General features: G+C 40.6%; 1 protein-coding gene across 1 annotated transcript in view; it reads right to left on the bottom strand.

Moving 5' to 3' along the window:
• Positions 1 to 20769, bottom strand: part of DENND3 (DENN domain containing 3) — a gene marked incomplete at its 5' end in the record, with an annotated part of 45171 nt that extends 24402 nt beyond the window's left edge. Inside the window, 9 exons of the mRNA XM_082499345.1 lie at positions 523 to 678; positions 1146 to 1267; positions 2812 to 3030; positions 4501 to 4620; positions 5542 to 5653; positions 12487 to 12626; positions 13128 to 13243; positions 14643 to 14916; positions 20686 to 20769. Coding sequence (XP_082355471.1) covers positions 523 to 678; positions 1146 to 1267; positions 2812 to 3030; positions 4501 to 4620; positions 5542 to 5653; positions 12487 to 12626; positions 13128 to 13243; positions 14643 to 14916; positions 20686 to 20769 — 1343 coding nt within the window. The remainder of the gene's footprint in view (positions 1 to 522; positions 679 to 1145; positions 1268 to 2811; positions 3031 to 4500; positions 4621 to 5541; positions 5654 to 12486; positions 12627 to 13127; positions 13244 to 14642; positions 14917 to 20685) is intronic.
• Between the last annotated feature and the right edge of the window lie 4046 nt (positions 20770 to 24815).

Genomic DNA, 24815 nt, shown 5'->3' with positions numbered 1-24815 from the left:
ACAACTCCTCTCCCTTTGTCATTCTCATGTGGTTGCAATCTCCAGATATCTCATCCACTCTCAGCATTTGTTCTGTTAGCCAAAACACACTCAGGTGTTCTGAACTCCCAATCCTGCTTTCAACTCTTCTACCCCGTCCCAGTTTGAATTCGTTCTCCTTTAACAAGAGTGACCAAGACTGCGTCCAGTTACAAATTAATATCCCTACTGGGCCTTAAGCTTTTCCTGACTACGAAATATAAGGACTGCACTTCTCTACCTGGAATCTTCATAGAAAAGACACACAAGTTCAAAGTTAGAAGTTTTATCTAAGATGTCCTACCAATGTATATATACCCGAATACTTTAAGTATCAATATTCCAGCAGGCTAACAGGACCTCCTTCTCATATTCTCGCACAAAACTTAAAAGATTTACAAAATATCTATGAAGTAAGACAAAATGAGAGTATTTTCAGTGACAGTGGAAGTGTCTTAACCAGTACTGTATGCTCTTATAATAAAAAATCCTATATCCACTCACCTAAAGATATTAACAATTAACTGCAAAGTCATTTGCTGAACTTCCGCATTCAGTTTCTGTTGCCAAGCCCTTCTACGCATTTGGAGTTCACCAAGATCTGTGCTGGCTCGGAGATGGCACAGCTCTAGATCATAATGCAGCTGAAGACTCTCCACTCTACACAGAGAAAAAAAAATTATCAAGTTACATCCTACCACCAACGATTTTTTTCGTACCTTTTAAAGAAAAAGTCATTTAGGCCTCACACATCTTTCAGCTAGAGAAAGTGCAAGATTGATTTGCAAGTGTTGACAAGCTAACAAGATTCCTGGAAGTCCTACCAGTACATGTAAATCAGTGCACTCAGTGTTCTGTGTAAAGAACAGCCAAGTTCAGAGAATAATCAGTATCAGTAATAAAAAAGAAACAAGCATTCCAGGTGTAGCAAAAACATATGGTTATGATTATGACTGCTTAAAGCTGCCTGTATATTAGTTAATTGAAATTTTAAATTTGCTCTTACCTAATACAGTGGGGTTTATGTGAATGAAATAATATAATAAATAATACAAAATAAAAACCTTAGAAAGAGGGTCAAGCATGATTTGTGCGCTATGATAAACATAACTTCAACGTCTTTTCACCTTTTTATGAAAGTTTCTGCTGCATGTGCTGGAACATCTGGAATTTCAGTCTCCTCTTCAGTCATTTTTGAATGTGTAATATCTCCATTATCAATATTAATTAGAATTAAATCTTCGGTTTCCTTTTAACAAAAGAAAATAGAATGACTGTAAATATACTTATATTGTAAAAACATTTACTTCTTCTTTATATAGTTCTCAGGCAATTAATTATTTCAGCAAGAAGACAAACCAGGAAATGATTGACTTTTTTCCCTCCCAACTAGAAGATCATATGGCCAACTAAACAATTACTTTCAAGAAAAATAAATGTCATTAAATTAACAGATATTCATCTCTGTACACAAACATTTGGTAACCTAATACGCTCTTTGTACAGTATTAAATTAATACTGGATCTCTAAGCCTATCATTGAAAAGGTATACATATAAAGATACATATAAAACCATATATGTGTACGCAAAGAAGCTCCCCAAAAGCTCATTTACAACATCTACTCCTGTACCTACCCTGCGGTGTGACTGGGAGAGGGAGTGTTTATATATTAAGAGTTTCAAACATGGAAACACATTGCTAATGGACAAAAAGTCACATGGAGGTAAAGCCCATGCTGATCTCTCAGTTTGCAATTTTAATAACCTTAAAGATCAGACTGTAACAAAGTATATATAAGCAAACATACAATCTTTCAAATCATATCTATGTATGTTTTCTAATCTGTACTTACTTCTGCTAGCGACATCATCTTATTGCTAACTAAAAAAAAATTTAAATTATCTATTTTATTTCAACTTAATTCTTCGCTCATTTTGACCTGTTTCATTATCTTATAATCAGATGGATTAGTCAAATGTAAACTTACACAATTTTTCTGTGCTTGGTTTCAAACACTCACAGAAAACCTACACAGCACCCTCAAAACTGTATATTCACATTAGCCCTGCCCTGTGAAGCTGCGTTTTTCTTAAATCTTTTGGGGTAACCAAAACTAATGTTACCCACTGAAGCAGGCTTAGTTAAATAAGATTCTGAAGAAAGAAGACCAAAAAAAACTCATCAAAATTGTGAGATTATGTTCTTTACATTGCTTTTTCTTTCTTATTTTATTAAGTACTTAACACCACCATAGAGTCATAGAATCAGAATGGTTTAGGTTGGAAGAAACCTTTAAAGATCATCCAGTTCAAACCCCACTGCCATAGGCAGGGACAGCTCCCACCAGACCAGGTTGCCCAAAGCCCCATCCTACCTAGCCTTGAACACCTCCAGGGATGGGGCAGACACAGCTTCTCTGGGCAACCTGGGCCAGTGTGTCACCACCCTCTTTCTAATATCTATTCTAAATCTCCTCTCTTTCACTTTGAAGCCATTACCCCTCGTCCTATCGCTACATGCCCTTGTTAGACGTCCCTCTCCAGCCTTCTTGTAGGACCCCTTCAGATTGAAAGGGGCTATAAAGCCTCCCCGGAGCCTTCTCTTCCCCAGCCTGAACAACCACAACTTTCTCAACACCCTTAGATGCATCAGTATCGTTCCATTACTTTTCATGTCTTCATTTCTCACACACCTAAATAACAAAAGCAAGTTTCTAGATGCATCTGAAAGAAGTAAGGGGATAAATGCACTGAAAGTTAACAGCAAGAGTGGTAATAGTCTAAAACATACCGTGCTAACTTCTTCAAAATTATCAACATGACATCCCATAAGAAAAGACGTTGGGGCCATTACAAAATCCAGCATGTGACAAGACAAAATAGGCACAAAAGTGTGTTGCCACTGAAGAGGATGAAGGTACAACATAAAGCATTCAGCAATGAGTGTCAGCAGAGCCCAATCAGAAGAGAAGAAAACTATTCTTTGCTCAGTCAAAATACAGGTCATAATCTGAAAAAAAAAAAAACAAACCCAACCCCAAAGTTACATGTTTAGAAAGAGTTATATCCAGAACATAGAGAGATGCACATATATTTCATCTGCTTGCGAAACTCAGCCTCACAAGTTCTGTTTTCTAATAGCTACCTTATGTATTTATAAATTGAAATAATGTCCACTTAAGGATTCTTACAAAACTAAAAGAAGAAAACAGAAAAAGAGAGACAATTTAAGTGACAGTGGAAGTCAGTGAGAGTTTCACCACCAATGTCAACAAGGCTAGGATTTAGCTGCAATTCCCAAGGAGACCTGTCACCTTTCTTTCACTCTATTAGACTGTAAAATGCCTGTAAAAAGTATCCAGATGAAGAACATAAGCAAATCTGTCTTTGATGATGAACACAAAGACTAGGTTTTACACATCTCAGCCAAACATCCATTCAAGACTCTAGCTAGTCACATTCCTTATAGTGCCACTGGAGAGCAGTGCTTTCCCAGAGCAATTCAGGAAGATATCTGGAGATGTCCACCCTTTTCCACTGACAGAGATGGACCCAATGGCATCTAAGCACCAAACTCAGATGTCTCAGGTTAGGGAGGATGAATTCAAGCCAAGAAGACTAATGCCATAAGTGAGATATCTTGCAGAGGTGCTAGCACGTAAAACTCCATTCTCAAGATGTACCAGTTGCAGAGGACCATTTAGGATGCGAGACAGTTTTATTCATAACATGCACATGTGGGCAGAAGCCCACATGGGTGGAAGAATGTGTATATTCAAAAAAATAAGTCAATATTGACTACTTTCAGGACTGAGGAGGTTTACAAGCATTCCTGGCAAAAAGCCTCCAATCTGCTCTTTTTTAGAGGATGTGCCGCCATCAATACTAAAGACCTTGAGCAACCTAATTTAACTTCGCAAGTGGCCTTTGAGCAGGGAGTTGGATCAGAAAACCTACAAAGGATGCTCCAAACCAAAATTATTGTACAATTCTACGAAGTACTGAAAAAATTCTTTGCAAATAGCTTTTCATATTGTCTTGTCTTTATACACCATTTACACTTTATGTATATGAGAGTGCCAACTGTTACCACAATTCATCCTACAGGCCCCTTTCTTACACATGAAAAAGGTTCTTACAGATCTTGTAGAAATGCATGTAATGAGAATTCAAAATAAAATCTTCGATTAGCTTGGGCATTTATATTTTAAAATATATGCTTACAAAATTTAGCACCTACTGCTAAATCACAGGTGAAATAAATCCAATACGCCTTCATCTAATCTTGTCTATAAATAACAAAACATCTTACTAGAAAGTGTATTTTATTGTGCCGTATCTCTAATATGCAGAACTAACACTATTCTGAATTCCTGGGTTTATAATGTTTTTGGGTAATTAAACATCTTGATTTTTTCTAAACCACAAATTACCAGTACTGTCAATCTCTAATACATTTTAAAGTATCCATTAGTTTTACCTGCAGCACCTGCTCTGGCTTGAAACACAGCAACGGAAGATGAAGATCCAAGTCAATAATTGGACTGTCCGGATCCTCTCGTGAAGGAATTATTATTTGAAGTGGTTTCATGTTAAATACCTGTAATAACAGATGTTTTCCATTTACTTCCTAATGAAAGTGTTCCCACAACACATTTATTTCAGGATTTTAGTTCCAACTACAAAATATTAACATTAATTGAGAGCAAGAAGACAGACATTTGTATATTGCAGAAAACTGAAATATAAAAAGAGAGGGAAATATTAAAAGCCATAATAACTAGTTTGGAAGATTAACATGGACTTTGTCTGCTTTCATTCTTATTGGTTGTTTAGACAATAAAGCTTTAAAAATATATATATATTCTTTTAACAGAATTAAACTTGCTATGTTATAAGCATAATAAAATAATGGAATTTATATTTTTAGGTACAGCTCAGAAATCAAAAGTATTGATAAAATTCATACAGGAAATAGAAAAAAACATAAAAAAAAATAACTGAGCATAGGTGCTCATGTTAAGAAGACAGAACAAGCCAAAAATCAATGAGCTCTTTCAGCATTCAAAATATTCCAGCTCAAATCTCTGAGTGCCAGATCCTGCACATGCTCCATATTTCAGCACTTCGCAGCTGATTCAGCCAATCATTCAGACCAGTTTCCAGCTATGCTATTTCTTCCTCCACTCCTAATCCCTCATTCCAGGGTCAAGGAAAGCAGCTAAGGATTAGTCCATGGCTGAAGCACTGCTTCCCTAGAAGCCATTTCAGTAGACAAAAGAGAGAGTGTGCTGAAATCACTGACCCAGCTAACATCTAGCTTGACTTGGGAAGGGTTATAATGAGGAAAATACAGCCCACACATCTCAGCTTCTACACTGAATACAAATGTTTATCTGAGTTTCTCCTCTCAGCTAGGTCTTATCCAGGCAGCAGCCAAACCAATTTATAGAAAACAACAACTTAGTGCTTTATAAGACATAATGTTAAAGTCATTATGAAATTCAGCATCAGTAATTACCAAGTGGAGTGGTCCTGGTGGCGGGCTGGGTATTAAAAATAATTTTGCTGCAAATTCTTTTATGTGCTCCTCAACATCTAAATCCTTGAAAGGTCGCAGTTGCACTAGTAAGCTGAAATTAAATTACAGAAAATTAGTTGTAAATAGTAACATGCGAACAGAAAAAAAAGCCTTTTTGCTGATAACTTAGAACTGAAAAAAAGTAAATATTAGGAGCAATGAAGCTATTATTCCAGACAATTAATTTCTAATTTAGTAGATACTTTAGGGGTTCCATTTAACTTTAATGATGCTGCTGTGTCAGAAGCAGGGGTTTTTTACTTCCATGCATAACATACTACTGCATCATATATATCAGAGGATGCAGATGGCACATGGGGTTTCATGACGGCAAAGAAAACCTATAGGTGAGATGCAGCTAAAGGACGTGTCTTATACAGATTGCTTGAGGAACAAAACACCCACAGTTGCAACATGGTGCCATGGTGTTTCTCCCACCCCAAGCATCAGACATCAGCTCTGGGATTGAAATCAGAGGAAAAGAGAGGTTGTAGACATGGGCTTAACTGCAGAGAAACGTGGACCAAGAGCCATATTTAGGGTAAAGCCTAGGCCTGCGTGAACACTGCTCTTTGCTATTGTTCCTACCCGTACAAAGAATAAATACAGTTGTGCAAACCTATCAATCAGATGCTTCTATTTTAGACCTGTATAACCCCAGCTGTGTCAAAGCCACAAAGGTTATACAGTTTATATTATATACCAAATCAATTCATGAACATTTAAACATATACACTATCAAAACTGCAAACCATTAAGTCCAACAGTGTTTCTGAAATATAACAAGAAGTTCAATATTTGTAATCAGAAAGGGCATTTTATTCACATGCATGTTTATAGACAAAAAAAAAAAAAAACAAACCCAAATCAAACCCAAACCTTTACAAAATCAGAAATTTAAGCCTGTAAATCTATATATACAGAAACTAGGAACTTAAGATGGTTATATTCTCCTTGAAGTTCTATTTCAGTTTGCAGTTTTACCAGTTTCCTGCAGAAGAATACTTGTTCTTCAGGAAGAAAGTGGTCTAGATACCACTGAACAGTTCAAGAGATCTATTAGAATCCAGGACATCATATTTGTGTATAGCATTTAGATTCCAGAATAAAAACATTCTGTCGTATATTACTGAGCTTTGTTTGGATTAATGAGACATGTAAGTCCACTAAATAAACATAGGAACGGAACATAGGAAGTTCCGTTCAAATACACGGAAAAACTTCTTTACGGTTCGGGTGCCAGAGCACTGGCACAGGCTGCCCAGGGAGGTTGTGGAGTCCCCTTCTCTGGAGATTTTCAAGACCCAGCTGGATGCAGTCCTGAGTAATGTGCTCCAGGCAATCCTGCTTTAGCAGGGGAGTTGGACTAGATGATCTCTAGAGGTCCCATCCAATTCCGAAAACTCCGTGATTCCGTGAATTCACATTTGGAAATTGTCCTGGGCTGAGTACTAGACAGTTATACATATCCCCAAAAAGCCCATCAGCTATTCAGGGTGTGCAGAGGAAGCAGGGGGAGGGAGGAGAAGAATTATCAAAGAAAACCAGGCAGCAGAGTCATCATTTTAAACAAATATACTGTTCACACTTAGTAAAGCCTTAGATGTCGCCTAACAGCATAGGTAGACCTGCTTTATTAGTGGGGTTTTTTGAGACAAAAAACACATATCAACACATCCAGTAAATGTTAGAAGAGAAAAAAAAACCTGACACTGATGCTGAAAAAGCAGCAGATGTACAGAAAGGACAGTAAGAGCTCCCTAATCAGTACACTGTGCCCATTAATGTAATGTAATAGCAGCTGACAGCTCTGCACCACAAACGTCTGCTGAAATAAATGAAGTAATCTCTGAAACATTAAAGCGGAGAGCTAAGAAGTTTATGAACCTTCCGCTACCTCTATTAACTGTCCACGGACAGATGTTTCAGAAAGCAAGAACATCTAAGAATAGGTCCTTTGTACTGCCTCAATGCTGTGAGCTATTTGCACAATTCCACCTTTTCTCAAGGCAGCCGAAAGGACGAACACACAGGTTGGAAGATTTACTGTTTGAATGGAGCCTATTCATCCATCCAAGACGGGAGTTCATCCAGAAGGAGATTACTGCCAGGAATATTTTAATTTTCATGTCATGTAACAGATTGAGGTAAAACCACCTGTGCAAAGTGCCAAAACCTCTCCATTTAAAACTGAACCTTTTCAAATAATGATGTAGAATAATCCAACAGCTGCAGTGTAGTGAAATGGTCTAGATGCACACCTGCTTGCTTTGGAGAGAGGCAGACACCCTCCATTTAAATTGTTCCAGATTTAGAAGCACTGTATGCTAGTAATATGTGAATTAGTTATAAAATTAATTGCATGGAATATGAAGACCTTTGTTACTATGATGAAATTTTGCAAGTTCCACTTGCAGTTCAAAGCGCCTACATGGATTTACAGTTTGACGTTGCCTTTGTATCTCAGCTTGGTCTCAGTTTTCAGTTGTGATTTGTACTATACTCTGCCATTTGGAAAAGTTTAGGAACCTGGGTTCTATCTGGGAATGCTTATGACTATGAAATACCTTTGAGGACTGTTCTGAATGAAAACAAGTACCACCTCACCTACAAGCAATCCTGTGCATGCAGGTCCTAGAGAAAATAAGCTATGCACAGCAGAATTCTGGAGGAAAATGAAATCTTCTGCAAAAAGGTCCTGAATAGAAGCAAAACCCCTTTAGATGCTACTTCAACATCAGGCCTTCATTAGCAACAACAAATAGCATTTTTCCACTCTCACCAGGAAAGGGCTACACACTAGAAACAGGTGTTTTGGGGTCCACCAGCAAGTGTTTTCAAATCCCCAGACTTGCAGAATGATTAATCAGTTAAAGCATCCTGCAAAACCTCGGAAGCATACCAAGGATTCAAGTACACTGTTGAATGTGTTGTTATTTGTCAAGAATAGGAGGCACTACTACTTGAGTACACTTAGTCAATGAAAACATTTAATTAGATTTTTAACTCATAAGTCGCCTGATTACAGGTAATACAACCAAAATGACAATAACTCCCTTTCCTAACAGGAAAACAATGTCAATGTTTTGTAATGTTACAAAAAGCTGAAATATCCCCAGCTGTACAGGACACTATGCTCAGAATATATTATTGAGGTCTTTACTGTAATTGCTTATATTCCATTCAGAACAGTCACACATCCCAGGCAGCTGTATCATGCCATATGGAAAAATTTCAGTAATACAAACAAAATAAGGAAAAACAGTACCTCTCCACCCCTTCCTTTCCTCCAATTCAAGTATACTCTGGCACAGTAAAATACCTTTTCTAAAAAAAAAAAAAAAAAAGCCCCCAAAAACAGAAGGGTAGACATTCTGAAATTATCTACCAAACAGTATAACAGTATCAAGGAAAATATGTGGTGACTATGTGATTAAAAAAAAAAACAAAAAAAAAACAAAAAAAAAAAAACACGAGAAGAAAATATCTTAGAAACCTATTCAGTTAAGTTTCCATTAGAGTGGGAAACGCCAGCACCAAATGCAGCCTTCACAAATCACACAGAATCACAGAATGGTCAGGGTTGGAAGGGATATCTGGAGCTCACCCAGTCCAACCCCCCCGCCAGAGTAGGGTCACCTACAGCAAGTTGCAGAGGACGGCATCCAGGCGGCTTTTGAATGTCTCCAGAGTGGGAGGCTCCACAACCTCTCTGGGCAGCCTGTGCCAGTGCTCTGCCACCCTCAAAGTAAACATGAGGAGGAACTTCTTAAGAGGGAGCTTCCTATGTTCAAGTTTGTGCCCGTTACCTCTTGTCCTGTCACTGGGCACCACTGAAAAAAGACTGCTCCCATCCCCCTGGGGCTCTCCCTTTAAGTATTTGTAAGCATTAATAAGATCCCCCCTCAATCTTCTTTTCTCTAGACTAAAAAGACCCAGGTCCCTCAGCGTTTCCTCATAAGAGAGGTGTTCTAATCCCCTAATCATCTTTGTAGCCCTTTGCTGGACTCTCTCCAGCAGTTCCCTGTCCTTCTTGAACCAGGGAGCCCACAACTGGACACACTACTCCAGATGTGGCCTCACCAGGGCAGAGTAGAGGGGGAGGATGACCTCCTTCCACCTGCTGGCCACACTCTTCTTGATGCACGCCAGGATGCCATTGGACTTCCTGGCCACCAGGGCACAGTGCTGGCTCATGGGCATCCTGTTATCCACCGGGACTCCCAGGTCCCTTTCCACAGAGCTGCTCTCCAGGAGGTCAGCCCCCAACCTGTACTGATGCATGGGGTTATTCCTCCCCAGGTGCAGTAGCCTACACTTGCTCTTGTTAAATTTCATCAGGTTTCTCTCTGCCCAACTCTCCAGCCTGTCCAGATCACACTGTATGGCAGCACAGCCTTCTGGCGTGTCAGCCACTCCTCCCATTTTCGTGTCATCAGCAAACTTGCTGATGGCACACTCTACCCTTTCATCCAGGTCATTGATGAATATATTGAACAGGACTGGACCCAGTACTGATCCCTGAGGGACACCACTCGTTACTGACCTCCAGCCTTGTCACTTGCATCCCCCCTTTCCAGTTGCACACACTTGCATGTTACATTCCGATGCAGCAGCAAAAAGGAGAGAGAAGAGTGTATGACAAATTCTTCTGTTAAATTGACCAGGACAACACACAGTATTAACATGTAAAGCTGCTGCCCTGTTGAACTCCCCATAATTATTCACATATTCACAATTCACTTAAAGATTCAATGGTAGGTCACTGATAAATCTGAACTCCCCTTAGAAACCGGTACATATTCAGCTTAAAGGGAAAAGTCATCCATAGTAGTTAGCTTGGACGTTAATGCTTTAAATAGCTGCAAAAACCTACTATATATGATCAAGGCAGAGATGTTTAATTATAATGTTTAAAATACTCACCCAGAGGCAGAAGCTTGCACCTCTAGAGAGTTAACTCCACCTGGTTCCCCTCCACTCTGAACAAATACAAGACCTAGAAACATTTCTGTAACCTCTGGAATTTTCCACGGTTTTCTTGTACATTTTCCCATTTCTCCCTTAGAGGGCTCTTCAAAAATCTGTTCACAATTTGACTGTTTCTCCCAGCTGAAAGATGCCTCACTTCAGAGAAGAAATTACTCATTTATGAATATAGCATATAAACCACTGATGAACACTATAACTGAAAAGCTGCATCTATACTATTTCCTACCCAGTGGAAAGTTGGCATGTAGCAAGCCCTACGCTGCTTAGTGAGGCTGAGTTCACAGTATAAAAGCAGCATGAATCCTGTTATAAAGACTGGATATAAAATGAAGAGCACCACAGCTCAGGTACATAGCTGTACTATGCAGATTAGTACTTACTTGAGATTTGAGACTATAAAAAGGCAGCAATGAATCAGCTCCTGCAACAGCAACGGCTGATGTAATTGACTTAAACATAAATCACAGAATCACAGAATCACAGAATCATCAGAGTTGGAAGGGACCTCTAGAGATCATCTAGTCCAACTCCCCCGCTAAAGCAGCATTGCCTAGAGCACATTACTCAGGACTGCATCCAGGCGGGTCAAGGAGTGGAAAAAGTGATCTGGGCAGGAAAGGAGAGAGGGAAACAAACGTTTCCTTTTTGTTTCACTGATGGTCTTGATTTCGCACTAACCTGTGAGCGTTTCCATCGTGTTGATGTCCCTTATCCATATTAAACCCCTTGATGAATGTTTTGAAAATGACAGTTCGCTCATACTTAAGGGCTGCCACAGTGACTCACTTCTGATATCACAGCCTCTTTGGAGACAACATCTGAACTGCCCAGGAAGAAGGCACTGTTTTGTTCCTCCAGGGCTCTCTTTATCTGAGCCAGGGAAGCCAACCAACCAGATCCAAGCCCACAGCATTGGGAAGAAGAGGTGAACATGGTGGGGAAATGAGTGCTCAGGTCTCACCCTGCTATGGAGTAAGGTTAGGGGCTGGTGATGCACCTCAGTTCGTGCCCAGGAAGCACATCCTTGCTTGCTCATCTGCTCGGCATACCGACCACCGGCAGAACAAACTGGAAGACTCAAGCTCCGACCTAAAACTCTAACATCTTTCAATTTAGGTATAAGAAGCAAATACCTGCAAAAGGAAAAGACCTGACTGCAAATTTGGCTCTAGAAATTGACTGGAATTTAGTCAATGTACAGAGGCAGGCTCCCTGATACAAGGAGTTTTTAATCCACATCAGAATAGAAGCACATAGATTTGAACAATTTAACAATAAAGCAACACACAACCTCAAAATATGTTAAATTACTAAACAAGACAGACCCATGTTGACTTATCTTTTAACTACGGAGTAGTTGAGTGTTTCTAACCAGTGAAGTGCTCTATAACCTAAGATTCTACAACAGCCAAGTAACAACTGTACTCCCTCAAGTGACTTGGATAATTTAGTTAAATAATAAAGTATCACTAACCGCTTATTAATACATCTATTCATGTTCTTATGACATTTATTTGGTGCATTATAAAGAGGTTTTTGTGCTTGCAAAGTGATTTTCACCAGCGTAGCAAAATTATTGTTAACCCTCTTCCAAAAAAACCAAAATCTTTGATTAATCTGTTCCCTGCAAATTAGTATTTTCTAGACTTACCAAAAACCTCAAAGAAAACAAAGACAACATCACAATTTCCTTGATATTTAGAACTTGCGCTCGCTGTCCAGATAAGATTCACACTACATTTCTTCTCCTCTCTCACACGCCTCACATGACCATAACTTAAAACTAATGCCTGTTTTAGCATTATGCAGCTATCCTCGCCACATCATGCAAATTCACGTATTAAAATCTACACAGTTATTTCCACGAGAACCAAACAGGATAGCAAGTCTTACCAAGAGAGACAATCCTTCAGGGCATTAAAATATGGATATCTGGATATAACACAAATAGCTAGTGGTACAAAACAGACAGGCATCTTCCCAGTCTGCGCAGATTCCCAGTGGGCCTGCCCATTAGAGGAAATACAGCCATCCTGCAAGAAAACTACAGATTAATGTGTTTATGTTAATCATGAATTTATGGCTGATCTTTTCTTGAGAACCCTAGAGATACGATACCCAATTCCCTCTAAATTTCAAGGGGATTTGGATGTCTATCTCCCTTAAGCTCTTCAGAAAAATGTCAGCCAACATGACTAAGACATACATATTAAAAAGAATCTCAGCGCAAAAGATATTTAGAAAGAACACAAGGTGCTATCTTCACCAAAAAAAAAGTCAAAGGGACAAAGTCTGCTCCTAAATAATCAAAACTCCTAACTGAAATCTGTAACAGTTTATCCTAATGTAATGCTGTTCCAATGTACTTAATTTACAATGGCAATATAAAGTATGATTTTTTCTGTATTCCTACGACCATTAAAATACATCTGTAAACTAATTCATAAATTAAACCTGACATTATTCTCAAGGTGTTTGGGTTTATTTTATATCTTTTAATATATTTTAATAAAAGCAAGAGTTAAATAACATACTTGCATAGGCTGGTAGTATTGTGCAACAACACCGTATGTTCTGTTACCGCAGACGTCTGTGAAGACCAGGAAATGAATGTGGTCATCTTTTGATTCAGAGGTTATATGAAGTCCTCCTGTAACAAAGGCAGAAACCTTTTTTCTTTAACTACGTATTTAACTACAGGTGCTTGAAAAGGGATTCATTGCAAATACTGCACATATTCACTTCATTTCAAGAGAAATGTCTCATTTTAAGGGATTAAAATGCACATATACAGTCCGTTTGATCTAACGGTTATTACAAAGACCGTAAGCTGCACATTACTGAAGAAGAAAAAAACTGTATCATTATTCTGCATTTTAAGTGGCAAAATACAATAGATGGGCTTCGTTCACTTTTTTTTCCTTCAAGATATTGTTGAATTGGAGGTCAGTAACGAGTGGTGTCCCTCAGGGGTCAGTACTGGGTCCAGTCCTGTTCAATATATTCATCAATGACCTGGATGAAGGGGTAGACTGTACCATCAGCAAGTTTGCTGATGACACGAAAATGGGAGGAGTGGCTGACACACCAGAAGGCTGTGCTGCCATACAGTGTGATCTGGACAGGCTGGAGAGTTGGGCAGAGAGAAACCTGATGAAATTCAACAAGAGCAAGTGTAGGCTACTGCACCTGGGGAGGAATAACCCCATGCATCAGTACAGGTTGGGGGCTGACCTCCTGGAGAGCAGCTCTGTGGAAAGGGACCTGGGAGTCCTGGTGGACAACAGGATGCCCATGAGCCAGCAATGTGCCCTGGTGGCCAAGAAGGCCAATGGCATCCTGGCATGCATCAAGAAGAGTGTGGCCAGTAGAACACAGGAAGTTCCATTTAAATACACAGAAAAACTTCTTTACGGTGAGGGTGGCAGAGCACTGGCACAGGCTGCCCAGAGAGGTTGTGGAGCCTCCCACTCTGGAGACATTCAAAACCTGCCTGGATGCCACCTTCTGCAACTTGCTGTAGGTGACCCTGCTCTGGCGGGGGAGTTGGACTAGATGATCTCCAGAGATCCCTTCCAACCCTGACCATTCTGTGATATTTATAAGGTCTGCAACAGAGACATGCATATTACAATTTCTGCAGTTAAATCTGGAGGAAACGGTCACTACTTCAGATATATCTTAATACCAAATGAAAAGTGAGTACTCAGTCATTTGGGGGGGGAAGGGGGAAAGGATGAATTTTAAATGTGTGTGCATGTGTGCACTGCACTCAAACCAAGATTTACCAATAAGAGCTAATGCAGCTTTCAGCTTCCCTCTCTTGCAGGTGTTGCAGCTGCTATTGCTAATAGATCTGTTTCACACAACGCAGCCATAAGGGCACCTCAAACAGCTGCTTTCATCACTGACCTGCTCACAAGCAGACACACGTGTTATACTGTGAAATACAATGGAGAAAATGATCATAAAAAAAAAAATAGCTGTACTATGGGTCAACAAATATATATTAAACCAGTTCTCATTAAGGTATTTGAACCCTACCATACCTGGGAAGCACAGCTGTGGCAAACCAATAAGATCAATGTCCTTTGGAACTGTAATATCTTCAGTGTCAGGTGCTTTTTGCTCCCCATTGAGACTCTTGACATTTTCAATCTTTGGCCTCTCTTTTTTCTTGCGGAAAGACCGGCGTTTACTTTTATTCAAGTTATTACCAGCATTAACCACCTGCATATCATCTCTGCTGATAAACGGTGGCACAAATACAGAAAGAACTTCTGGTTCAAGCAGAGGAAGACTTTTGGGTTTTCTTTGAGTACCCTATAAAAAAAAATAGAAGCAATCACTAAGTTGACACTCATCCTGATAGTTTTTTTAAAACCATTTTTAGCCCTGTTTTCTTTTTATCCCTAAAATTGTGGATTTATAATGCATTTTTTCTTCTTCCTAAATAATTAATTTTTCCTTCTAATTTCTTGCTTTACATGTGTGAATGCAAGGGGAATACTCTGGCCATTTTCAGTAGGTAAAGAATCATTCTTCATCATTCAAAATGCACCATATCAATATTATGCCTTTGGCAGAAAAAAACTAACAAATATCAAATACAACGTTTCTTCCTTTCAAGTGTTAGGATATACTTAAGCTACACTTAAAATAAACACTGGTAGTAAGAGAAACCAGGCAACAAATAAATGAAAACAAAGAAAAATAACTGAACTCCCTACATAAGTCTTAGTTCAGCTTAAGCAAAAGCTACATTTTAGCTCAGAATAACCTCTGCAGGGAAAAAAAAAAAAAAACAAACCAAGAAACAAAAAAAACACACAAGCTTTCACAAGACAACTTTTAACTTTAAGGCAATTAAGAAAGTACAACTAAAAACGACAATCACTGTTACAAGAAACACAATTTTAAGATACTGTACAACATGAAGCCATGAAAATTTCTCAATATACTGACGACTAAGTGGAACAGGCATCCCAAGAGCATGTATGAAATTACAACATTTTTTAGTAGGCAACTTTGTAAACTACTACTCTGCTGAAAGCCCTTGCTGCCTTGCTATGAAAAACCTGTGGAGGAAATGATCAGAAGAGGAGATTTCCTTGTACTTGGGAGCACTTTTTGTATTCTTGACCATATAGTAGAGACAAGTAGCTGCATTTTCAATTACTTCACTGCAATTTTAATTGTTCCTGCAAGGTCAAAACAGCAAGTACGAGCTTTGTTTAGTCAAAGGATATTTGGAAACAGGAAAGGCAAATCTCATTGTGGCTAAAAAGCTGTTTCGTTTTCAACTTTTTGCTAACTGATTCAAAGACAGATGAAGCATACATGCGCTTTTACATTCAGACATGATACATCGCTATTACTTGTATTTAAGATACTCCTTGAGAACCAATGCTGTCCTGTCTCATTATTTCCCCACTTTTTATAACAGCTACAACACACAAAGCTCTATTGCTTCACTGAAGCCAATCTTCCACTGTCCAAGTTTGGGAACAGAAAGTCTCAGTTTATTTGTCATAGTAGATGAGTCCACCAGTAGTCTTCTTCACGTTTGACCATGATACGAAAAATGAGGACCACTTAGCCTCATGATGTATTAGTTACTGTATCTTAAGCTCCGCCATATTCTATAACAGGATACTTGAAAGAAAGTACTTCAATAAAAATAAGAAGTGAAAAAACACTCTTTTAATGAACACACAGAGCCTGAACTAGAAAGAAATTAGAGTGGAAAAGATAAAAGGTTAAGTATCCACTGGGATACTCAAAAGAGAGCAATTACTTTAAAAAGCACATTACAAATTGGGGTACTGAATGCCATACCCTGCCATGCTACAAACTTCAAGTGTCATTTTCCTTAGCTGGCAGCTGACATCCATTTCAAGTGAAGAAACTGGAAGTGCAGATAAATCCAACATGATCACTCTCAAAATAACATGCAGCTCAACATTTCAGAAGGAAATTAAGAATTAACACTCAGCCCTGAGGCTGTTATACAAGAAAAACACAGACCTACTCAAACAGTAGCAATCTCAACTTGGCAGATTTGCCCTGCAGAGGTCTTCACACAAAGTCGCTTTGACAGGGCAATCCCTGACTTACATTGAAGGCATCTCTGTGCTACAAAGTGCTGGATGACAGCCAGCGATTTAACAGCCTCACAGTGTAACAGCTTCTAAAATGGCAGGTCCTTGATGTCTTGAACTACAACAGAGGCATTAAACACCATTTTTTTTCCCCACAGAACAGCACTGTCAGCACTGTCACTGACCCAGTGACTCAGTCGTCAGCATTCAAGTCAGCTCATATTAATGTCTACAGACAAAGTCATATTTTCTTATCCTTTCTGTTCAGGGATGGTGAATTGGGAGCAATAGAACAATATTCACTTGTTTCTACTATTCTTTGAACATTTTATATTCTCTGCTTCTACTGTTACTTCTTCATTTTGAAATGCTTCTCTTCTGTCGCTTTTTACTATCAAATGTCCTTGCATCACACATAGCTTCTTATAAACACTAATGACTTTTCTTTCCTGCAATTCTGCAATATTCCAGAAGTCAGGGATTTTATTCCATCCCCATGTACTGATTATGTTCCTGTAACAACAGGGCCATACAGGACATGGATGAGAGAGAGACTTTTTACAATGACGGCACTAGTTTCAACACAAACAAGAAGTAGTGTGTTGAAATCACAGATCTCAGCTATTTAGTGTTTACTCGATTTCATTCTCTTCTTCCCATCACTGAAGAAGTTAATTTCATCTTGAATGTCATGAAAAAAATGGCTTCCTTAAGGAATAATAGGGCAGGGGAAAGTATGAAGCCTTAGAAAAAACTAGGTCAGAAGGGACCGCTGGAGGTTCTAGTGCAACCCTTTGCTCAAAGCAATGATAACTTTGAAGTTAGATCAGGTTGCTCTGGGTCTCGTCCAATCAAGTTTGAGAAATCCCTTAAGAAGGAGGTTCTTCCCCCTTTGTGATCCAGCCCTCATACAGCTTGGCTGTGCAAGGTCCTGCACCTGGGGAGGAAGAATGCTAGGCACCAGTATAGGTTAGGGGCGGACCTGCTGGGAAGTAGCTCGGAGGAGAAGGATCTGGGGCTCCTAGTAGACAGTAAATTATCCATGGCCCAGCAATGTGCCCTTGTCGCCAAAAAGGCCAATGGAATCCTGGGCTGCATAGGGAAGAGTGTGGCCAGTAGGTCGAGGGAGGTCATTCTCCCCCTCTCCTCTACTCTGCACTGGTGAGGCCACAACTGGAATACTGTGTCCAGTTTTGGGCTCCCCAGTTCAAGAGGGACAGAGAACTGCTGGAGCGAGTCCAGCGAAGGGCAACTAAGATGATTAAGGGCTTGGAGCATCTGCCTTATGAGGAAAGGCTGAGAGAGCTGGGACTCTGTAGCCTGGAGAAGAGAAGGCTGAGGGGAGACCTTATTGTGGTGTACGAGTATCTAAAGGATGGGTTAAAGGAGGATGGAGCCAGGTTCTTTTCAATGGTTCCCAGTGACAGGACGAGGGGTAATGGGCACAAGTTAGAACACAGGAAGTTCCGTTTAAATACACGGAAAAACTTCTTTACGGTGAGGGTGACAGAGCACTGGCACAGGCTGCCCAGGGAGGTGGTGGAGTCCCCTTCTCTGGAGATTTTCAAGACCCGCCTGGATGCAGTCCTGAGTAATGTGCTCCGGGCAATTCTGCTTTAGCAGGGGAGTTGGACTAGATGATCTCTAGAGGTCCCTTCCAACTCTGAAAATTCTGTGATTCTGATTCTGTGATTCTTCTGGTCTCTCTCCTATTTGTCAGCAGTTCTCCAGTATCAAGGTACCCAAGTGTGGAACAGTACTCCATTTGTGACCTCAAGAGTGTTGAGTAATAACAATAATAGTAATAATCCCTTCTCCTGCGAGCTGCAGTCCTGATGAAGAAGGCCGTTACACAGTTCCTTTTCACTGCCACAAGTGGCACACTGCTGACTTGATCACACCTCATTTCTTTTGCACGGTGTGACACCCAGGGGAGCATTACAGAAGGAGAAAATTGGTTTGGCAGTTACAAGTGCATTAACAAGGCCAGAAAGCATGATGCAGACACTGAAAGAGACAAGATCTGTACCACTGGTTGTGGTAGGTAGATACAGAACCCAACGATGGAGTCGATAGGAAGATCTGAGACATCTCACAGACATCTTGCACACCATACTTGCCATATCAAAACCCACATTTATAGCTGAAGATAACTTAGGGGAAAGAAGTCTTATCAGATGGCTGTATGATCTTCACTATTGCACATCTCATTCTTATAAAATACACACTTTCAGCACTAAAAAAGTAATCTCTAGCTGAAAATAGCGGCTTCAAATTGAAATCTTAGAGTGAAAATTAAAGATAATTGCCAAGATGCAATAACTGACGGATGACAGCTCAGAAACTTCAGTTTCACAAGCTTCAGTGCAAAACTATCTTTTTTCCTGGAATCCTCATCAACAACAGATCATTCATATCAGACTCTTCTTATTTTCAGAGTAGGTTGTATCATGTTCCCTCTCACTTCATTGACTTTATTACTCTGTATTGCAATAAAGTTAAGAATACACACACTTTCAAGACCAGGATTTGAAATATCAAGATTATTACCCTGCTGTTTCATCTGTAAATATCATCAGAGGTCCACTACTTTCCACTGAAATGTTCTTATTTTCTGTCAGTAAAGTCTCTTCTTTCTACATTCACTGAAATTAGACACAAAACATATTCCACCATTTCCTCATATAGATAGTGCTGCAGAAGGAAAAGGAAGTGGAGTAAATCTATAAACTTGCCCTAAGACAGTGACTGAAATCCCTGTGGTGTAACAGCTTGCAGGGACGTTACTGTTGTTAATATTGACAAGTGTAGGGACTACTTCCCTTTCTGACACTCCATTTTATACCTTGAGCAAAGAAACAATTAAAAACCTGTAGTCCGTGCAGAATATCGGAATGGCTTCTGCTTTTTGTAGCCAATTTCCTATTTGTTGTTCTACAGGTCTTTTGGAAGCAATGACAGTGGAGCAGAATGAAAAAAAAAATCCCCTTCTTTGGGGTTTACTTCTCACGCAGATGCCGAAACAACACATAGACACAGATTTCAAAAGTTTGGTGGCGACATTTACAGCACAACTATTTCCTTAGTTTGAATGTATACATGAATGAGAACCTGGAATTTGAACCTCTGCTTTGCCAGTATCACTTAAGAAGCTGACATCAGCAGAAGCGGTCTGCGTCGCGAGTGAGCAGCAACAAGTTTAACAAAGACTTCTTTATCTAATGCTATTAGAGCGCGCAATCAAATTCAAGTTCAAGCAAGACAACCGAGATCCCTGGGAGCAGCTCGGCTTTTCAGCACGTGCTGGCACCACAGCGACTCCCACACTGGTATCTAACAAAACCATCAGCACGTTTTAACAAAGCAAAATCAGGAAGAGGATTTTGATTGTTAACTCATATGTGAAGTGGCTGTAGTCATAAACAAATTATAAACCACATATTCAATGCAGAAACCCACTGACTTCTGCCGTATCTGAATTGCTCAGATCGTGCCAAATTCAGAGCACTAAGCTTAATCTCAATAGAGGGATTTAGACCTAAGAAAACAGGTTACCAAGTTTTATTCCTGTATCTTTTGCTTTTATCACCACCGGAAGACGGGAACTGGGATATCACCAAGGGAAGGACATGCATTGTTGAAGCATTTTGCTGTTCCTGCTTATGTAAAGCCACGTTGCATTCTTCATCTAAGCTCAGACCTTTGCAAAAGCGTAATTACTTAACGCTACGACCAAATTATCCCCACTTGGTTGATGATCTCCTGTCAAAACAAGTTTCCTGTGAAGCATTTCGGCTCTATCCGATGGTAACAGCAACAAGGCAACCCCACAGTCTCACCCGAGACCGGAGGGCAGAGGCCCGGCCGGGGCCGGTGACAGACCGGCGGTGACAGAACCGGCCCCACACACCGGCCGGGACACCCGTCCGGCGGGCACCGTCGAGCCCCCCGCCCGCCCCGCGCTCCCTCACCTCACCTCAGCCCCTCTCACCTGTAGGAGCGCTCTCACCCGCTCCCTGGGCACGCCGACCAGCAGGCAGATCTCCAGCAGACCCGGGGGCAGCACGTCCTCCATGGCACAGCGGGGTAAGGGCGGCCGGGCCGGCGGGCTGCTGCTAGCAGCGGCGACGGCGGCGGCGGCGGCAGCAGCTCCTTCCCACAGAGCCACTCGGGCCCTCCCCGGGCCGGACCTACCCCCCCACCTCAAGGCAAGGCGAGCTTTGATTGGCTCTCTCTCCCGTCGCTCTGAGGTGCGACGGCAAATCAGAACGGCCTGACGGGCCGGGGGGGGGGGGGCGCGAGGGCTGAGGGCTGAGGTGGTGTCCACTCCGCTGTCGCAGAGCGGCCGCGGGTCGCTGTTAGTTTCTTTCTCTTCTCTACTCACTTCGACTCCCCACACCCCCCCGGGAAGACGCTTTCCGACCCAAAGGGGAGCTCGTTTTTTCCTCCCGGCCAGCCGCGGGCCGGTTTCCCAGAGGGGTTGAGGCGCCTCAGGGCTGCCTATGGCCGGTGCTTCAAGTGAGGTGGGTGAAGTCACGGGCCTGGCGCTTTGGTAAGCGGTGCCATTGCCTACTGTTTGCTCCAGGTGACTCAGGCTGCAGGTGACTCTGCCACTAAATCGGACTCTTCTATTTATCATGGGTCATAGTTTCAATGAAGTGTGAGCACAGAGCTGATTGCAGGCTGTGTGGTGCTTTCGCCTCTGGAGCAGCAGCGTTCTCCGTGGAGCTGCCCGTGCAGCAGAGAAACAACCTTGGGGACTCCGGGATTTCTTTTTGAGCTGTTTAATCTAAATAGACAATGAGTCACTCTGTAAGGGTTGGCTCTGTGTAGATCTTCACTGAGAGATGTGTGTTTCCTCTGGGACTGCTGCATAAAGTACCCGAAACTGTAGAGAGCAGTTTCTCTGAAACTGAAGGTATGAGGCGTAGTTTCATCACAGCCACAAATTTTTTTTGTGGGCTGGTGTTCATGTATTTTAAATGCAAAAAAAAAAAACAATATAAGTGTCTCTAGGCTATCATGAGTTTGTTATCAGTCCAGGGTTCAGAAGAGACTTCTCCAAAAGGTACAAAGAATGTCAGAAACACAAGATGTGGTCTTCATGGGGATTTTATTATCTGAATTTTTGTGGTGTTAAAGCTCAGGATTATATGGCCTCTGGTGTTCTCAAATAACTTATTTAGAGGAAGTCACAAATGCAAAATATAGGAAACTGTTTATATAGCACTGACTGAAAGAAGAAAATTCTTGAAAACCTGGAAGTTCAGGGGTCACTTCTTCAAAGTGATAAAAGAAGGCTTGAAGATTTACGTCAATGAACTTTAAGGTCATAAGAGATTGTTAAAATAATTTTGTTTAGCTTATGTAGCCTAGGCCACAGAATCAGAGTGATTCCTGTATTAAATGTGTAACTTCTGGCTGACACCATGAGTTCCTGCAATAGGGATTACTAACAATCATTGTTAAAAGTTAGGCATCTCATTTTTAGTTTCACTGTTTAGCTTAGCTTTTTGCCACCGGATTGTGTTACAGGTTGCCTGCTGTTAGAACAGATTCTTTACTCCAAAAAGATTTCTCGTTGCAGAGTCCAAGATTATTAATCTCAATTTATTTTTAAAAGATTATACAACTCGTGCTTTTTAAATTTATTTCCTAATCACTTGTGTGCTTCTTTTCTCAACCTTTTCAAAATTTTCCAGTATTCTTTTTGAATTATGAACACCAAAAATAAGCTTTACTATTGCTGAATATACAGTGGTAAGTCACGTTGCTATTTCTAATTTATATCCCCGCCTAATTAAAACAGAGAGTGATATATGAATCATTCAAAAAGGGTGTAATATTTAATTGGTTATCCACTGTAACCCTGTATGGTTTTCTTAGGACTGTCATGTTGGAAATAATAACCCTACATCTTACATTCATTGACCTGTGACTGTGACCTAACATTTGACCATATTAAAAGAAAATTACAAATGAACTGAGGCTGTTAAGCAGTTCAGGTCACCCTGTAGTTAATTAATCTGTATCATGATTAGTTTCTGATTTCTCTTCTATCTGCAGTGATAAATACTGGATGATTCTTGTTCATAATTTATGTAGCCCTCAAAGCCAGGATACAGTGAAGTTACTATCAAAACAGAACTACAAGGTGAAAGTTACTAACATGAATCTGATAAAATCTCAGGAACTCTGGAAGTAGGAAACTTGCTATATGGGGTCACTGGTAAGAGACAAAATAATTCACATAGAGAAGAATGCCTCTGTGCTACGAAAAGATTCATTTAGTTAAATCGTGGGTTTTTTTCTAAGAAAAATTGTCAGCTGAGGAAGAAATACCAGCTTTTATTATGTGTTTTATTTTTGTAATATCACAAATACAGTAAATGTTTGTTTGTTTGTCTGTTAACTAATGTGGTTCTCGGCTGCTTAGAGCTATATGCAGAAAAAACTGCTGATCTTGATATATCCTTAACATGGTTAAGGCTTTATCAGACCTGAGGGCAATATCTGCATAATTAAAAATTCCCTTGACATAGAAATCTAATTCAGCTTCCAAATATGGTGTTTATGTTTTAGCTAGACTGCCTCTGTTAAGAGGAGAAAATAATTTTACAAGTCATGTGTTTCTTTGATGCGGTCTTGCTTATAAAATGTAACCTACCCAATCAGATAAGAAGCCTTGAGCTGGCTCTAGCTTTAACAAGGCCACTCTCAAAATCACATACCCATAGGGGATATAATACAGCCTTCCGTGTTCAGCCTTACATTTGAAATATCTTCCAAAATTATCTCCAAACTTCTACCCTCACCTTTTTCAAATTACTGCTGTAAGTTAGGAACTGCCAATGGGATTTGTCTGGCAATCATGCTGTAGATTGCATGGAAATGGTTGAGTTGCTCTCCATGAACACCGAAGGGAGCTCTGAGTGACTTGTTGAGTTGTAGCGAATTTATGTATTCTGTACTGAGAACACATCAGTCTTGAGGGATATGGGCCAGGTGAAGAGTAGAGTCTGGATCCTGAATTTTAGGAGAGCAAACGTTCAGTTCTTTAAGGAATTAGTGAATGGGACCTCCTGGGAAACTGCTCTCAAAGGGCTGAAAAGAGCTGGCAATTCTTTAAGGACATTATTCTCAGAGCGCAAGAGCTCTTGATTCCCATGTGTAAGAAATCAAGCAAGGAAGGCAGGAGACCAGCATAGCTGAATAAGAACCTCTTGGTGACTGGAAAAAGGCAAGCATCATGCCCATTTTTAAAATGGAGGACCCTGGGAACTACTGACCAATCAGCCTCACCTCTGTGCCCATTAAGATCATGGAGCAGATCCTCCTGGAAGACAGATCAAAATATATGGAAGACAGGGAGATGATTAGAGACAACCACCATGGCTTCACCAAAGGCAAATTGTGCCTAACTAATCTGATGACCTTCTACAATGGAGTGGTTGCATCAATGGATAAGGGAAGAGCTACGGATGTCACCTATTTGGACTTCTGTAAGGCCTTTGATATGGTCCCATACAGTATTCTTGACTCTAAGTTGGAGAGATTGGGGTTTGATGGGACGGGCTGTTAGGCAGTTAAAGAATTGGTTTGATGGTTGCATCCAAAGAGTTGCAGTCAATAGTTCTATGTCCAAATGGAAATCGGTAGCAAGTAGCGTCCCTCAAGGATCCATACCGGGACCAGTACTATTTAATATCTTCATCAGTGACATAGGCAGTGGGATCGAGTACACCCTCAGCAAGTTTGCCAACAGCACTGAGCTGAGTGCTGCAATTGACACGCCTGAGGGATGGTGTTCCATCCAGAGGGAGCTGGACAAGCTCAAGAATTGGGCCCATGTGAACCTCATAAGGTTCACAATAGCAATAAAAAGAGGACTAAGCAATCTCTGTCCTCTAGTAGATGGGGCCAGTAACATAGTGACCAAGGATGAGGAAAAGGCTGAGGTACTTAATGCTGCCTTTGCCTCAGTCTTCAGCAGTAGGACCAGTTGTTCCCTGAGCACTCAGACCCCTGAGCTAGAAGACAAGGATGGGGAGCAGAATAAAGCCCCTGTAATCAAAAGGGAAATGGTGAGGGACCTGCTTCAGCACCTGGAGGTGCACAAAT

The sequence above is a fragment of the Vanellus vanellus genome (assembly GCF_965231255.1).
Source record: "Vanellus vanellus genome assembly, chromosome: 2".
Taxonomy (NCBI): domain Eukaryota; kingdom Metazoa; phylum Chordata; class Aves; order Charadriiformes; family Charadriidae; genus Vanellus; species Vanellus vanellus.
Note: the sequence above shows the minus strand (reverse complement) of the source record. Positions and strands in the feature narration are given on the sequence as shown.